The following is a 17,930-nucleotide window of genomic DNA, read 5'->3' as shown; positions in this document are numbered from 1 at the left end:
CTCTCCTCTGAAAGTCCTGTATGAAATCTTTTATTTAAAAAATGAAGGTGCACAAAGATCAAAAGGAAAAAAAGCTAATCAGGGTTTTTACTTTATTTTAGGATTTACAGAAATAAAACATCTCCAAACAAAACCCCAGGCCCTCCCAACAGAATGCTCGTCTTAGAGGGAAACTTTTAAGACACAATGTTTATAACAAAGACATATAACTGACAACTGTAACAGGCAATCGAAGACAGAAGTGTTGTATTCCAACATCACTGAGACAACCAAAGAGGATAATTAGCATTACTTAGGGAACATGTTCATGCACAGTTCCACAGATACTACAAAGGAGGGGGGGAAAAAATAAGACTGCATGTTTTTTTCTAAAGTAGTCTACTAATATTGTATCTGATGATGTGGATATGTCATGAACGATACAGTGTATGAGTATTTATGCTAAATTTCTCTGAAAAGAACATGCTCTAATTGTTTCAATTTGTAACTTCAGTCAGCCTTTAAAAAAAGCACACTATAACGATGGCTCCTTCATTTTAAAAAATGTAGCATAGAATTTAAATATGTTTAGGGAATGGCAATGAAATGAGCTCACATCCACAGCAATGACTGTCCACAGTCGAGGATCATGACCAGTTCCAAGTGTAAAAAAAAATCTCTGCAGTTTTCCTTCTCTAAGACTGCTTGACCTTGTTCTTCTCCTGGTCGTTTATGTGCTGCTGATGCTGCGGCTGCTGCTCCTCCCTGCTCTCCTCCCTTTCAGGCCGATCGTCACTTTGACGAGCGATGAGCAGCCGGCAGGTGAGCAGGATGCCGAAGACGAGAGCGTGGGCGTAACGCTTTAGGGGGTCGCCTACAAGCTGGTGGAAGAAAAGCACGGCTAGCATAACCAGCAGCAGCAGAAAGTTGGCTACGTCCTTCGGCCTGCCGGGCACCAGGGTGAGCACAACACCACAGCCCACCTCCAGGGAGCCGATGATCTTACGGAGCAACACAGAGCTGATGCCGATCTTTTTCAGGCCTGGTAATGCTTTGGCATAGCTTTTGTATGCCCTTTTCTGAAAGGGAAAGAAACATTTTAGGTGTGTATGATACCAGGAGTACAAGCATTAAAAAGTTACGGTAGGGTTAATGGTTTAGTTTACTTCAAACATGCTTACATCAAAGTTACATCAAAGAACCTCATGTTTCCACGTGCACAATTCAACATGCCTGAAAATGAGGAGGAAGAAGCACATCTTATTTAATGCTAACTAGGGATGCTCCGGTCGATCGGCCACCAATCAATATCGGCTGATTTCCGTGAAAAAGCATATGCCAATAAATGATCGCAAAAGCCTCTGGCTCGTACTATTGCAGCATGCAACCTGTCCCCCGCCCGCTTTCCTTCGCACTGTGCAGGCGTGCAAACCCAAAACAAACATGTTTGCCATGTGGGACTTACTTGCCATTTGTGAGAGTGATATAAATTTTGCACCCTGCAAAACATGCCGCGAAAAATATCTCACCGGGGTAGCACGTTAAAAAGGTTTAAATTAATATGGCATTTGAAGAACAAACACTTGACGGGCTATGGTGAGTTTTCGAGGCTCACAACGTGATCATCAGTCAAACAGCAGCTGATGTAGCCAACGCTGGACAACACTCGCCTGTATGTGCGTGACAGTCAGAACTCTAAAGCAAACCCAAAAAATAATTGAATTCACTGGACTAGATGACTGGCCGCACGGTGGCCGAGTGGGTAGCATGTTAGCCACATATTCAGGAGGTCGGGAAGACCTGGGTTCGAATCTCCGCTTGGGCATCTCTGTGTGGAGTTTGCATGTTCTCCCCATGCATGGGTTTTCTCCAGGTACACTAAGTCCCCTACTAATGAACATCCGACGTGCGAACACTCGTAGATACAAACACAAGCCGACTGGTCTATTTTTTTCATGAAATTTTTCAAAAATTGCCATATTTTGTCATTTAAATTTTTTCGAAATACAAAGGCACTATTTTTGTATTGCGCGCCATTCCGCCGCTACGAATGGTGGGTAGCAGCATCCCTCTCGCGCGATCTTTCTCAGTTCGTCTGCACTTGTCGCTGATAACATCTCGGAGCACGCTGTTTGTACCCCATTCGATACTTTACAGAGACGTTTGTTATCCGTTATCATGGCTGATAAATCGAGTGCAAGTGCTCGTATTAGTGGCAGGAAACGTCAAGCAATTTCTATGGAAACGAAGGTGGCCATCATCAGGAAGTTGGACGGTGGCGAGAAAATGGCTAATGTAGCGCGTGCTTATGGAGTGAATCGCTCAACCATAGGAACAATTTACAAAGGCAAGGTTCAAATTATGGAACATGCGAAGACTTCTGTACCAATGCCATCCACTATCATTAGAAAGAGGAGTCTAACGACACAAAGATTTGTCCTTTTTTCAATAATTCCTCCTCTTGTTCCACCACTACCACCAACAATGTACATGCTCAACCACTCTTCTTCAAAGGTAAATAACATTTATCATTACGTATTGTTATATCAATTTTATTATTGTTTTTTTCATTAGTTATCCTCGTTTAATATTACTACTGCATCCAAACTCATATTTACATACATACGCATATACTGTATATGTATACACGTACATGTAGTACCTATATCATTGGTAATATTACCTTTTCCCCGACTTAAGAACGATTCGACTTAAGAACGGTCGTCTGGAACCAATTGTGTTCGTTAGTTGGGGACTTAGTGTACTCCGGTTTCCTCCCACATTCCAAAAACATGCATGTTAGGTTAATTGGCGGCTCTAAATTGTCCATAGGTATGAATGTGAGTGTGAATGGTTGTTTGTCTATATGTGCCCTGCGATTGGCTGCCGAACAGTCCAGGGTGTACCCTGAATTTACGATAAATGATACACAGTTTTTAGTAAACAATTATACATTAATTCATTCTGGATAACTGATATCAGACACTGTCATTTTCATTAAATAGAGGGGTAAAAAATAAATGAATTCAGGATAAATTATAAATCAGACACTGTAGTTCTGATCATAATTTTACTCCATATATTGATATGCTAAAATTTGGTGGTATTGTGTGGGAGCTTACAGATGTTTCAAATGAAATGTTTCCCTTGGTTGTAAAAAATAGTTGCTGCCATGCATGATTTTAGCAGCCCGTGAATTTCAATTTCAACATTTGATATTGAAAGGATAGATTTGGCTGGCGTTGTCTACATCCAGCATTATGTACAGTATTATCTTAAGTACCCTTTTTTGCAGTACAGTTAGTAAATGAAGTGTACGTTATTGCAGTTATTTCCTCATACACACACACAATAATGCTAATATGGTAACACCAGTGTGTAAATGTATGTGATTGAACTGCCTTAAATGCCCTGTAGTATCATTTGGAGCATATTCCTATTGATGACAGGCTAAAGTAATAGAATAGAGAGCGCATCACCATCCATCCTCCTGCAGTGATGCAGGTGCATCTCCGAGAGTTGGCTGGAATGAGCCGCCATTGCAGCCCAGCTAGTTCACAACAATCCTTTCTTTTCCCCCCCACATTTTAAATTACGGGACAACCCTCTACAACTAAATTAAATGAACAAAAAGGGTTTAAATGTTCACATTTAGTGCTTATCCAGTGAACGCGTGAATTACTGAGGTAAAAATGATGATTAGCTAACAGTCGTTGGTGACATTAGCCATGATGCAGCTCCATTTTACGTGATTTGTGACTGCATATTATTGATAGCAAATACATTATGATGTGCTATTAGTTACGATACATAAGTATTCAATTTACACAATGAGTGAGTTTTTTTTTTAAACATCTGGGGGCTATTTGGAGGAGATAAGCGTGGCCTAAAAGATCATTTAATTTAGCGGTTAGTTTACAATTTAGGTCAGCATCTCTACATATTGTGAACAAGAACAATGGCTTCCCCCACCTCTCTCTCCCATCCCAAGCAGACATGTTAGCGGGGATCCACTCACCATTTCGCTGTACGCGTCTTTGCTGAGCCTCGGCGTCAGCTTGATGGTGCCCATGAAGACGAAGAACAATCCGAGGGCGAAGGACAGCGCCACGATGGTTACTGTCCTTGGCGAGGGCATGTTTGTTTGACTGAAAATAATGATAGTAATGGCGTCCCGTTATAAATGAATGGGAGGCGGTGTCTAGCCAAATAGTGATCCCCGCTCCTCCGCCTGCTCGCTTGTCTTCCGCGGGAGCGCGCGCAGCTCCTTAAAGGGACAGCGACCAATTTTATAGGATTTCCGGATGGGCGGGGCATACCTGTCCTGTATACAAAAGTGTACAGTAGAATTTACAGTGTTGTTTTTTTAAATAAGCAACTTTTGTACTGTTTAAACAATAGATAATGTTGGATTGTGTGGACAGTTAATGGAAATTAGGCCTATTTGTGATCTGTTGTACTGCCATTGTCATGTTAAAAGAAATCAGTGCAATAAAGTTAAAGGTCATACTTTAGAATTTGGTAGTTATTTTGGTTTTGTTTTGCTTTTAAAAATATTCAAGTACAAATACATATTTTAAAGTCATATGTCATAAGTCATATGTTGCTACATTTAAAGTCACATTCACTACTGAGAAGAAAGTAATGTAAAAATAAAACACACTTAAATTCATAAAAGTGCTGCATCATGAAGGAGCACAAAAAGACTGATAGACATGCTAAGAAGCGACAGGTATATGTAGCTCAACAAAAAACTGCATTTCACCTTTGTAATATAGTTAAAATGCTACTAAAAATTAATTTTTTGTTCCACTATAATACAAGTTTATTCTTGTCAAATTGTGACTTTTGTTCTTCGTTCAATTATGACTTTTTTTCTTAATATTTTGACTTTATTCCCGTAAAATTACAGTTCTTTTTTCCATTTCTGCTGGGTTTTTTAATTTATTTTCCAACTATTTCATTTCAGCTTTCCTTTTGCAAATTTTCTTCTCGTAATTATAACTTTATTCCCATAATATTTTTTGTATTAAAAAAATGTAAAAATAAAAAAATAAAATAAAACATTTTTTATTATTTTTACTAAAATTCTATTTTTCCTCATGTTACAAGTTTATTCTCGTAAAGTTGCAACTTTTTTCTCATTAGAAAACAACTTTTTTTCTTAATATTTTGACTTTACTCTGGGAAAATTTCTGCGGTTGTTTTTTTTGTATAATTTTCTGAATATTTCAACTTTCTTCTTGTATATTTTCTTCTCCTAATATTTTCACTTCATCCTCATGTTATAAATTTCCCCCCAACCTAAATTTCCAAAAATTACAACATTATTCATAGTTTTGGAATTTTGACCCTCGTTAATATTTCAACTTCATGCTACTAAAATGACATTTTTCCCCTCATACTATTACTTTCTTCTTGTGAAATGATTGCTTTTTTTCCTCGCTAGATTACAACTCTTCTCTTAATATTTTGACTTTTGATTGATTTTCCCATTTTTGCTGCTGCTGTTTTTTTTTTAACTTTGGACACCCCTGTTTTAGGGTGTTTAGCCAAATCACTATAAATCTTTAGGGGACTGACAAGCACATGTCTAAACAATTTTAACAAGATTGGTTGAAAAATATGAAACTAAACGTCTTTGTCTCAACTCATTATCCATTAGTCTTTAGCCATTTGTCCACTTCCAAAACTTGGCGGATATCTGTATTACATGTACGTCAGCATATATATTCTTTTTGAGCACAACCCATAGAGGGCGCCAAAATGTCATTCACAAACTCAAAAGTAACAAAGTAATGTAATTCAGAGACGGTTATATACTACCACTAACTCATAATATACACTCAGTATATTTAATCAGTATCAATCATTATAAATCAGTATATTTAGAAAATACAGACACGTTGTGGCAAAAAAAAAGAGTTTATTATACATTTTAAAATGTTCTCTTTACTTTAGTGCATTACAGGTGTTGTACATGTTGCAATGGTCTTAGAAAACGGACACATAAAAAATACTGCCTAAAACAGAAAATATGGCTTTGTTTACATATCATTTAGACCGATTATCATTAGGAATTAAAAATGTACCTTCACTACATGATGGTATGTCCAGTATCCAACAATAAAGGGTACATTTAAATATGTCTCTTGTGTCCTTTGGTGACTAGTGGACTTCTCCGTCATTGTCCCTGATCCTGACATTCCTTTAGACTCTGATCCTGACGTTCCTTCAGAGCCAGTATGGCTTTTCGGTAAAGATCTATCAGGGACAAATGGTCATCATCATTATCACCACAGTATAGAGTGTGCGAAGGCCCTATTGTAACCGCTGTGTTTATTAGTATTAGTACTATGAAAGAATCTATTCATGCAGGTGTAGGGGTGGGCAGATCAATATATTATTGATTGTATCGATACCAAAAGTAGCATTAGTATCACACGGATATTTTTCAGTTGTCTATGTTTATTTTCACAAATGTGTGTTTTTTGTTGTGTTTATATTGTAACATTGTTGATATTGTTATTGATCATTTTTAGATGGTTTACAAACACAGGGAGTATAAATGCTTGGACACAGGAGAGCTTTGTGGGGAAAATGTGAAGGCATTTGAATAAGAGCCAGTAGTACTTTTTGCTTTGTTATTGTGCACTATTGACTTTATTTTGCTCAAACAGTTATACTGTATGTAAATGGGACTAATTGTATTATTTTGTTGATATTTTTACGTTGTCTTTGTTAGGAATGGGCATGTTTTTTTGTGTGCTTTACCTTTTTTTTCTTTGTGTTTTCAGAAAGCAAACTGATCGGCCCTGCCCTCTCTGCAGCATATAAATGTGTGCAGGTGTGCTTTGCTGTCTTCCTGCTCCCTGCTCTTCTTGTGCTGCCTTCGTATGCTGCAGGCCCATGACGACTTGATTTGCCTGCCTCCCGTGTCCTCATTAAATATGTTCCCCTGGGTCATAACAGTCTGATATTGTATTTATATATTTTAAATTGTTTCCAAATAGCTTAAAATATATTTTTTGTTTGCCTACAATCTTTGTCCTATTTTTTATTTTGATTATCATCACAATCAACAAACTAAAAGGCAAAATTACAAAATCATTCAATGATCTCAAAAAGTGCCCAAATGAACAAGGATCAGTTTCAGTATTGGTATCAGCAATACTGGCCTTGTATTTGCTTGGTATTGGATTGATATAAAAATTTACAGTATTGCCCACCCCAAGTAAAATGTGGATGGATGAGGCTCACCAAATGTTGCAGAAAGGTCAACAGGCTGAGAAGAAGCTGCTGACATTCCTTCTGTGTTGATCTTGTTCCTCTTTTTACCTTTGGCAACCTTCTTCTTTTTCCTCTTGGCTGCACAGACAGCATTCTCATCTGTACCGTCTCTTGTATTGGATCTCATCAGATTGTGCAGGTGTGCCTAATGTGCCTTTCTGTTCTTACCCCTGAGCGGCTTCTTGTGGTCCTGCGACGATTCGGGCACATCCGTAGTCTCCTCCTTCACCTTACCCTTGCGTTTAGATCTGCCCTTATTATTAGGGGGGATGAGAGCGCTGCTGGCTTTCTCTGGATGGCCGGCGGGTGCGTGTTCTCCCTCGTCAGCCTCCTCTTTCTCCTGCTCATTGGCTGCTTCTTCAGCTTGTTCTTCTTCATTGGCTTTAACCAAGCTTTTCTTCCTCCTGGTGGATTTCTTCAGCTGCTTCTTCAACGTGTTCTCCTGTGATTGCAATGTATTCATGTATGGTGGCACTGTAATATGTACTGTATATCCTTTATTTACCTTTTGCAGTATGTTTCGAATGGGCTGCAGCTTTCCCTCCCCTTTGGTCGTCTTCTCTTTGTTCTTAGTCCTATGAGCCTGGCGGAGGTCAGACTTGCTGGCTCGCATTCTGCAGGTTGCACACGTGTGGATTAGTACCGTTACACACTTCAATATTTTAGTGCACAATCTAATGAGGTCCAATATAAGAGCTGTAATAAAAATTCATTCACTCATTTGTGACGCTGTCCAAGAGCTAACAATTACCCCAACTATCTCATTATACTTCAAATAATTAATTAATATATATAAAACATTTTTAAGTTCCAGTTTTTTGTGATGCCATAGAACCAGAAATGGAACTCACAGCAACCTAGCAAAGGGTTTGGCTGCTCAGTACAAATAGGAGCTAAACAATTAATTCAATATCAATTCTACACTGTACATGAATTAATTTCACTGACCAGGGAAACATGTTGAACATACGTAAACAAAAAAAATCCGTGTGTTCTTATTCTGCCTGGCAACAGACATTTATTTAACTCAAACCAAACCAAAATACCAATGAAACGCCAGGTGAGAGTATTGCTGTGGAAAAACGTTCCTTTCTTCTCTCCAGTATGTGTCATCAAAGGCTTAGAAGTTTTACTTCATTTTGGTTTTATTTTGACAGAGATTCCCCTGTCTTCTACACTTCTACGACAGTTAAAAATGTTACTTTAACATAGTGGCCCTAAAGGACAAAAAACACCCAATAGTAGAGTGGTAAATGCTCTAATTACGTATTTACCTAAACCGCAATGAGGACTGTTGGAGGTGAAATTGTCTACAACTTAATAAAGGCCACAAGGACCACTTAGTTAAATGATAAATTTCACCTCCCCTAACGTGTTTGTTAATCTCCAATTATGTGCAGGAAAAAGACACTCCAGTAGAAGATTTACAGAATGTCTTGAAAATATGTCAGACAGAATAAGATAGAATGTCTGTCCTCCAACAGTCTCCTGACCAGAAGGAGAGAGTCTGTCCTGATCAATAGTTCACTCTGCCTTTTGTAGTCGTCTTCCTCGGACCCTTGGTGCCACGGTAGCCCAAGATATTTTATCTCTCGCATTCTACGCTAATATGTGTGTGATGACAACAGCTTTTGTTAAAATAAAACTACAGTACATGGTGTTAATTGGAAGCAGGCAATAATTGGACAGAGGCTATTGCTTCCTAATAACTTATTTTTACTTTAATAATGATTTGGAGTGTATGAGAAAGTGGAAAGGAAAACGTATCGCTGTTTGACCATATGGTTATTTATGAACAAGTGCATTGCATGACACAGCAGCAGCAGAACCAATGTTGTAATATCCAAAAAGAACTGCTCAGTCAGCATTAATAGCACTGATGGGTTCATTGTAAACAAGTGTTACTTACATACATGAGTTTCACACCAACAGCTGAGTGGCAACATTTTAAAGCCCATGCTGAGTTGGATAAAACTGCTGGATGCTAACCACTCATGATATTTCAAATGCAGCTACTGCACTATTTTTTTTTTTTTTAAACTACATCAGAAAGTTGCCGGGGCTTAGTGGTTAGCATGTTGGCCACACAGTCAGGAGATCGGGAAGATGTGGGTTCAAATCTCAGTTTGGGCATCTCTGTGTGTGTGTGGGGGGGGGGACCTCCGGGTACTCCTGTTTCCTCCCACATTCCTCCCATATTCTTAAATGATTATCTTTCTGACATTCTCAATCAATACGGAGCCTCACTGGATCTCATTAGAATGTGCACGTGTACCTAATGTTGCCATCCCCACCGTTCACTCTTGTTTTTGCTCCGCATTCTCTCTGCTTTGCCCTTCCTTTCTCGGGGTTCCAGAGGCCTCTTGCTGTCCTGGGCCACACGCGTGCACAGCTCCGGGTAATCCAGACCGATGGCTCGCAGCAGCCAACGAAGACCTCGTAGCGTCTTTCTGTCCGACCAGCGCCGTAGGTCCATTAAGGCTGAACAAGGCTCCTGCATGGAGAGTGTGTGTGTGTTATGGGGGTCATGAGTAATGGCTTTATTGTAGTTTACTGATGATAAGATGTGGTATTGGCTCGTGTTAGTGTGAGACTTACTATATGGCACAGAGAGCGACTCTGGTTGACCAGCTTCTCCAAAGACAGCATCTCGATCAGCTCACTTCCCAGGAGGGCGTTCATTTTATCTTGTTTGTTGGCCAAGCTGTAAACAGGACAACAATGCACAACAACAAAAAAAGTTGAAAAAATAAGTTAAAAAGTAGAAGATAAATAATAACAATAATAATATCAATATAATAATAATAATATATTATTATTCTTATCATTATTATTCGTCTTCTACTTTTAACTGTAACTTTATCAATGTTTTTTATCATTATTTTGAATGAATAATATATTAAAAATATATGTAATAATAATTTTATAATAATAATTATTAATTAAGAAATAATATTTAGCATTATTATTAATTTGTAGTATTAATAAGTGATAATGATGATAATAATATAAGGATTATTATTATTATTAATCATCAAAGATGAGAAATATAGGAATGAAAGAATCATCAGAATAAAATAAAAATAAGTACTGTACTGTACAGTATATAAAATAATACATACATAAAATATAATAAACGTTTCTACAACATATTAATAAACACATACATCAATAAATTCATTTATTTATAGTAAATAAATACATAATAATACTTAAGCATCCATTAAAATATGTGGCAAATAAATTCACTCTGACCACTTCGGTTGTTGTATGAGAGGAGAGAAGGTTCCACTCCCTTGACAAGGATGGAATGGCGCTTGTGGCCACCTACTTCGTGCCATCTCTAACCAGGCTTTAATCTGGAATTTCCCCTTGTGGGACTAATAAAAGGCATATCTTATCTTTCCATCGCTCATACATGACAAAAAAGGCAAATAGATTTAATTAAAAGGTAATATATAATTATACACTAATATATTGTCATGCCTCTTCTTGCAACACAGTATATTCCTCATGATGATCTCAAACCTACAAATAACCTACAAATCTGTGTCAAAAGTAGTCAGTCAGTCATTACGCAAGTACAGGAGCCAGCCACTAGAGGGCAGTGTTAACAACATTATGTTCATTACCACTGACCGAAGAAGTTGAGTACCCTACAGCATTTACTTACACCAGGATGGGTTTCCCTGCAACTCTAGGTTGCTTGAGCAGGTCAGCCAGGACCTCTTTGACCTCCTTCATCCTGGCTCGGTCACAGGAGTCTACCACAAAGATGATCCCATGCGCTTCTCCGTAGAAGTCCCTCCAGGCCCCCTGCGACTCAGCTGACCCCCCAACATCCAGCAGGGTGACAAAGTAGTTTTCCACTCTCAACTCATTCCTTACACAGCCCTGGGTGGGGCCTCCTTCCATAGCGTGGGGGACTAGAGGGGGGGGACAAGGAAGTACGTGTTAACTCAGTATTTCCAAAACAGGAAGATCGTCAGGAAGATCGATAGTATTTCCCCAAATAATGGCCTAAGCTGTCATGGATGCCCAACCCCAATAGAGTCCTTTTTATACCTGCAATAATAACAGTTGGTGCCACGATGGGTTTGTAATAACTGATACCGCCATGTGTTGCAGTAAACATCTTTCCACCACAAACAGCCTAATATACTGTCTGCCTGACCCCGAATAAATGCCTGGTATCCTTTGCAGTCGAGTCACATTATGAGGAAATATTGTAGATACAGTTACTGTATGTCACAGTGACAGTCATTGTTTGATACCTCTGAGCATCCCTCGAATGGAGGACGTCTTTCCTGCTTTGTCAAGACCAACCACAAGAATGGTCACTCGCCTACAAATATGCAACATTTTCAGCATTAAAAGCCAATCAAAACACTTCAAAAATGACCGGAAATCATGCATGATGCTCCTGTTACAGTGCGCATTTTATATACACCTCTTGTATAATCACGCATCATACCTGATTGGCTCCTGGATTTTGGAGAACCAAGTGCAGCAGTTGCTCATCAGGTTGAACATGTTGTCGTGAGGTGAGCAAGGTGTGCACAGCGGCCACCATTTTCTCTGCAAGCGATACCTAGCGAAACAAGATCATTCATTTAGTTCCGTGTATAATGTCCACAAAAAAAATGCTATCATTTACAACTAAACAAGTTTTTTTTTCCTGCAGCGAGTAAAATAAAAATAATACCTGAAACATATCTAGAATTATATTAAAACTTTTACTTGAAGAAAAAATAAGTTTAAAAATTATACACGACGATGTAAAAAGTCATGACCTCTTACCAGCAAAATGAAAAAATAACTGTAAAAAATGAATAAAATAAATAAACCTGGGCATCACATTTAAATGTCCAGAATATTATAAACACTATATCCACCCAGAACAACACTCAGTAAAATGGCAGTTTTTATTTTTATTTTTTAAATAATAGTAACAAGTTTAAACATTTTAGAATGTGCTTTAAAAATTATATTAAGATGGAAAAAGTCCTGGATTTTAAGAACAAGTGGGATTTTATTTAATACCTAAAAATGAAACATTTACATCAATTTCAAGTATAATAAAATGTTAGGAGACACAAGAGTATTTTAGGTCCATACGGTCATGTAGTATACACACAGCAGGTGTCTGAGGTCTGCGCGCCCAGACCCACTGCCCCACCGTCCCCCCCCCGGATCTTTCACTCCAATGCATCTGTTCAGCCTGTGTGTAATCTGCTCAAGCCAGTCTACAACAGCCTGCTTTTCCGGTGTTCTGAACAAGCTGACCCATATATCAGTTTTCTAGCGAGGTCAACAGACTACTGAATGAGAAAAAGTACGAAATATATACAGTATTATACAGTAACATATTATAATACACTCCTGATCAAAATCTTAAAACCAGTTGAAAAATTGCTAGAATTTGCATTTTGCACATTGGGATCTTAATGAGGTTTTAAGTAGAGCTACAATATGTCTGGAACTGATGGCCATTTTTATAAACTTCCCTTGCCATCCATCCCCAAATGTTCTCTATGGGATTTAAATGAGGGGAACATGCAGGATGGTCCAAAAGAGTGATGTTATTCTCCCTGGTGCGAGCATTGTGAACTGCAGCGTTGTCTTGTTGAAAAAGCCAGCTGTTACCACACAGACGAGGGCCCTCAGTCATGAGGGATGCCCGCTGCAACATCTGCACGTAAGCAGCCGCCGTATGACGACCCTGCACCACCTGAAGCTCCGGTGTTCCACTGAATGAAAAAGCACCCCAGATGATGATGGCCCCTCCCCCACTGTGCCGGGTAGAAAACATCTCAGGTGGGATCTCCTTGTCATGCCAGTAACGTTGGAAGCCATCTGGACGGTCAAGGTTACATTTTTCTCATCAGAGAGTAAAACTTTTTTCCACCTTTCAATGTTGTTCCTGTGTTTGATGCTCCCTGGCAAAGTCTAAACGGGCAGTTTTGTGGCGTTGAAGGAGACGAGGTCTTTGAATTTGTTTTTGTTGACTGATGACTGATTTACTGCGCCCAACCTCAGTAGCAATGGCACGCTGCGAGAGGCCTTGCTTATGCAGCTCCACAATCCAACCACGTTCAAAAAGAGAAAGCTTCTTAGCTTTAGACATCAGGAGGGCATGACAGTGTGAATGCCTGACAGAAAATGAACATTTTGAGCAGATTTTGGCTTTTATAGCCTGTGGTCTTAAACTTTTGATCAGCTGATAAAAAGCCTATTTCAGTTTAATTGTTATTTTCAATAAATTACTTTTTCAAAATGCTTTTTGTCTCAGTCCCCCTTCTTGCTTTTGCATATTGTAGCTCTACTTAAAACCTCATTAAGATCCCAATGTGCAAAATGCAAATTCTAGCAATTTTTCAACTGGTTTTAAGATTTTGATCAGGAGTGTATATTATAAAACACTGCTTCTTGTGCGATCTGCATTCATTTAGAGGTATCTGATGTTTTTTAAAAAGCAAATAAAGCTTTAAATGAATCCAAATAAGCTTGAAATGTCATTAATTTATTAATACAAGCCTATAATTGTGCTTCTGCATAATCAGACCTGTATTTAAAAAAAAAAAAGAAATTACCAGAAAATTCTGTCCAGGTGTCCGCTTACATTGTTTTTATAGTTCGTTATTATTATATAATTTATTAGAACTGTTTTTACTATTTTTGTTGTATTATTGTACAATTGTATTATTTTATGACAAAATAGCAATATTTTTTCTGTTGTGTAGTGCAGTGGCCCCCAACCCCCGGGCATTTGGTCATTTGGTACCCGCCGCACAGAAAGAAGAAATAATTTCCATTATTTTTTTGTTTAGGTTTTATTTTGAAAAGTGACCGGATTCTCTCTGTTACATCCGTCTCACTTGACGCATGTCCATTGTGCGTGTGCTAACTTTATCTCATGCCGCACAGATAGACTACTACTGGATTTTTACCATTTTTCTTTCACCTCATATTTGGTGTCAAATGCTGATACTATGTGGGAATGCAAAAAGGTAAGTTTTAATGACTTATTGAGTGCTAATGTGCATATTTGTTTGTTATTTTTTTGTGTTATTTTTCAAGTTAATTCATGCTAGCACACTGCCTTTTACCACACACGTCAAACAGTGATGTAATAATCTTTCTGGAAAAACTTGGCTGGAACTTGAACTGGTGGATGGTGGGTCGGCATTCATTTTGTGCTTTTAATTTGATGGTATTCATGTCTTAGTTTTACACAATACATAATAAATAACATAAATTAGATTGCTATAAAGCTACAAAGTTAACTTTAAGTAGTGGACAATCCAATCGGAGCAGTATACTTGCTTACTTAAACTTCAGCAGCAGATACAATCATCATTACACACACTGGCCCGGCTCCCTTTCTGTTATGTGTTTCCCATAAAGCGTTCCCTTTGCAACCTATGTTGACTATGCACCTTTATATGACAAGGCGACCGTCATACTTTGCTACTGAGTTATTTCTTCATTTCAATAGCGTTTCTCGCCTTCTTTATCAAAGTTCTGACACTTGCAACTTTCTTTGGCGTCACAGTGGGTTATTTTGCTGCGGTAATACATGAAAAAAGCACAGACTGTCTCACATAGAAATACACAGGGCACTTGAATGCCTCATTAGCGCAGGGCGCACAGTGCTTATTAGATAGATACTTTACTGAGCTCTAAGAGAGGAAGAAAGGAGAAAAAAACAGGGTTATTCATCGTTTTGTGTTCATTCCATGAACACATACAAACATAATAAAGATGATTAAAGGAGTCCCTGTCCGAAATCTATCTATAGTGTCCACTATACTCTAAAAGAGCCACTATCCATTCTCCACAGATACACATGCTTTGTTTGGGAACTCTTTGGACACATAATAACCGAGACAGAGTTTGAAAAGCCAAACATATTTTTCGTTGAAAACCGAATACCACAAAAGGCCTACGAAAACCAAGGTTCGCTGTAGAGCTCGATGAGAAATAGTCATTAAATGCAGAGCAATTCTACATATAGAATCCACAGCCATAATAATGGCAATTATTACATTCTAAATATTTTAAAAGTATTTTTAATACATTATTTATTGGTAATTGTATCTTTTATTGCATTGATTTGATTATTTAATGGCTTTATATTGTTTTGTTGTGTGGTTTTCGAGAGTGGTTACCTGAGTTAGCTACAGTACATGAGGGCCAAAATATTCAAAACAGCTCTCAGTGTGACGTACATACTACACCACTATAATGGACATAATGTTAAATTCATAGCTTGATACTATACTACTACTACCGTACTATAGTAGACTCCAGCCATGCATCAGTGAATGGTGGCCGTTCTAAGACATCTAATGATTGAAAATCTTTTACTCACAGAAGAAGATCTATGTCCATGCATCAGTTTGAGGGGGTATACGTCTCCACCAACATGGTGCACGCACCTGCCACAACGCTTAATCAGGCTCATGCTAAGCCGTCGCTCACCCCATGTGGGAGGTGCTCGGTGTGTTTTCCTCTTTCAGCCAATCCTGGAGACACCTGAGTGTCATTAGCTGTGTTCATTGGATGATATGCTTTTCTTCTTTAACTGGACTCGATCCTTCCAACAAACAACAAATGAGTTTCACAGGATGACGACGATCTGTGATGTCGGAGAGTGGTGCCATGTTGCATTTTGCGGATTTAGGCTGCGCTTTAAATGGCATCACCTTGATGACGCCCATGTGACACATAACTCTGTACACGGCAGGCTTTCTAAACAATAGACACTTATTGTACTTGTTTGATTAAGTCTTGTTCATGTTGACATTTTGTTATGTTGGGCGTTTTTCGACAATAAACTAACTGAAATTGAACCAACAGCACCTCTGCTGGATGAAAATAGGTAGTGCACACACAGGCTACACTGTTTTTGATGAATGTACTAGAGACACCTATCATTTTGATTCACAGTAATAAAGTTAAATAAATAAGCAATGGGCATAAAAATCAATTGATTTGTTGTTACGACAAGTGCACTACTTGACTCCAACCAGCAGAGGCACTGTTGATTCAGGCTCCACACTGTACTTGGCTGTCAAAAGAAGTCATGACATCAATTATTGGTGTGTTTTTTTTGTTGTTAAAAAAGCATTTCCATTTCTAAAATAATTTTTAGAAAAGGGAAAACACCATTTATGCCAAGTTTATATATAAAAAAAAAACAAATCATTTTTTTAAAAGTAAAAACCAAACATTAAAACTGAATTTTAATCAAAATACAAAATAAATTAAGGAATTATAATTTAAAATAAATAAATATTACATTATTGTTAGGAAATAAATAAAAATGTATACTAAAAGAACTGTAAACTATTCATTTTAAATTATTTGCAATGACAAAAACTGCATTTACTCCCATTAGTGTAACACGTTATTTTTGTACTTTTACTTGAGTAGCTTTTTAAGCCTGTCCTTTTACTTACGCTCAGTACTTAGGTCAAACTTCAACAAAGTAACTGCACTTTTTTTCTTCCTTTACTTGATGGTTTAATTAAAGCAGGTTAATGTCCTTATCTGACTTTATTTTGATTTATGTACACCTGCCATTCATTTGTCAGGGGAGGATCAACTTGTTATGTAATGTTATTATGAACATAATTATGCCATTAGACGCCTACCCGGATGCCACCACCAGACGGCGTCATAATCACACGCTCTATTTTTGCCATCAATGTCTGCTATGATGTGCAATGAACTCCACATGCATTAAAGGCCATATTATTCATACTAAACACCAAACATGGATTTGCTGCTGCAGGAAGGAGAGCTCCTAATTATGCTATAAATTTTGATAGGCAGCCTGTAGAGACGTGGATGCATGTTTGTGTGCAGGCTCTATCTCATTAAGTCATTACACTAATGTCCATTCAGGTACCGCCCCCACTGCTGAGCCGGCACACGTATGCAGATACACACAGGGCCAAAACAGCTGAGGTCAAGCATACCAGGCAAACCACCACACCCCCTTTTGCTCCACATACCAAACATGTTTCAGAGACCCCTTGACAGTTGACTGATTTCCCAACCTCACGCTCTTTTGCAAAGATTAAAACAAAGGTTTGGCGCACGCACGTACACAGACACTGCCTGCTTGCTTCATAATGAGATTTCCATCTTCCACTCCCTCCCACAAGGCCCTCCAGAGCACACAACCTCTGCAGTCTGGAGTCAGTGACCCACAGCAAACACATGCATTAGTAATGATGAGGCTTCATTTGTGCTGTCTGAGATCAAATCTGACAGGAAGTAGATAGCATGTTACGGGGTGAGCTCTGGGAAGGAAAAATATCCAAATTTCTTTTGGTCTCTTAATGAGAGGCAAGCTGCAGATAAGCAGCAGTGTTATCAGCATACCTGTGCATTTTGTATAGCTTTATAGCTGAAATACAGCAATACCTCAGAAGTCTAATGTACTTTTTCTCATAGGAAACAATGGAAATCAAAAGAATATGTTCCAGTCAAAACTATCACCTTCAAAGAACCTTTATTACTACTAGAGGCAGTGTTTTAAGTAACTTTTTAACATTTGTAACTGTCATGCAAGTGTAAAGAGTAGTTACTTCTTGGGTAATATAACACAAAAAAAAACAGGACATGCATCACACCTATTAAGCGGAATA

The 17,930-nt window shown here is 38.3% G+C and overlaps 2 protein-coding genes and 1 non-coding gene across 7 annotated transcripts in view; 1 reads left to right on the top strand and 2 right to left on the bottom strand.

Moving 5' to 3' along the window:
- Nucleotides 1-64: 64 nt before the first annotated feature.
- Nucleotides 65-4,237, bottom strand: tmem35 (transmembrane protein 35). Its single transcript, XM_054791368.1, has 2 exons — nucleotides 3,998-4,237; nucleotides 65-1,058 (listed from the first exon to the last, which is right to left on the bottom strand). Exons 1-2 carry the CDS (start codon nucleotides 4,115-4,117, stop codon nucleotides 675-677), a joined length of 504 nt encoding a protein of 167 aa, XP_054647343.1. The 5' UTR covers nucleotides 4,118-4,237; the 3' UTR covers nucleotides 65-674.
- A 1,674-nt stretch (nucleotides 4,238-5,911) lies between these two features.
- Nucleotides 5,912-17,930, bottom strand: part of arl13a (ADP-ribosylation factor-like 13A) — a 14,845-nt gene continuing 2,826 nt past the window's right edge. For 2 of the 5 annotated variants that reach the window (XM_054791361.1, XM_054791362.1), the window contains exons 2-10: nucleotides 11,744-11,860; nucleotides 11,544-11,614; nucleotides 10,943-11,195; nucleotides 9,868-9,973; nucleotides 9,564-9,763; nucleotides 7,775-7,883; nucleotides 7,438-7,711; nucleotides 7,240-7,347; nucleotides 5,912-6,243 (exon numbers count right to left, since the gene is read on the bottom strand). In XM_054791361.1, the coding sequence (XP_054647336.1) occupies nucleotides 6,164-6,243; nucleotides 7,240-7,347; nucleotides 7,438-7,711; nucleotides 7,775-7,883; nucleotides 9,564-9,763; nucleotides 9,868-9,973; nucleotides 10,943-11,195; nucleotides 11,544-11,614; nucleotides 11,744-11,802 (1,260 nt within the window). In that variant the 5' untranslated portion in view covers nucleotides 11,803-11,860 and the 3' untranslated portion in view covers nucleotides 5,912-6,163. Of the gene's footprint in view, nucleotides 6,244-7,239; nucleotides 7,348-7,437; nucleotides 7,712-7,774; nucleotides 7,884-9,563; nucleotides 9,764-9,867; nucleotides 9,974-10,942; nucleotides 11,196-11,543; nucleotides 11,615-11,743; nucleotides 11,861-15,643; nucleotides 15,749-17,930 lie in introns of those variants that run through there. The other 3 variants (XM_054791360.1, XM_054791363.1, XM_054791364.1) reach the window with 3 other exon arrangements.
- LOC129190470 (U6atac minor spliceosomal RNA) lies at nucleotides 10,533-10,667 on the top strand. Its single transcript, XR_008573043.1, has one exon. It is a non-coding gene; the product is annotated as a U6atac minor spliceosomal RNA (small nuclear RNA).

This window comes from Dunckerocampus dactyliophorus, chromosome 11 (genome assembly GCF_027744805.1).
Source record: "Dunckerocampus dactyliophorus isolate RoL2022-P2 chromosome 11, RoL_Ddac_1.1, whole genome shotgun sequence".
Lineage (NCBI taxonomy): Eukaryota > Metazoa > Chordata > Actinopteri > Syngnathiformes > Syngnathidae > Dunckerocampus > Dunckerocampus dactyliophorus.
This window is presented reverse-complemented; position numbering and strand designations above follow the sequence as displayed.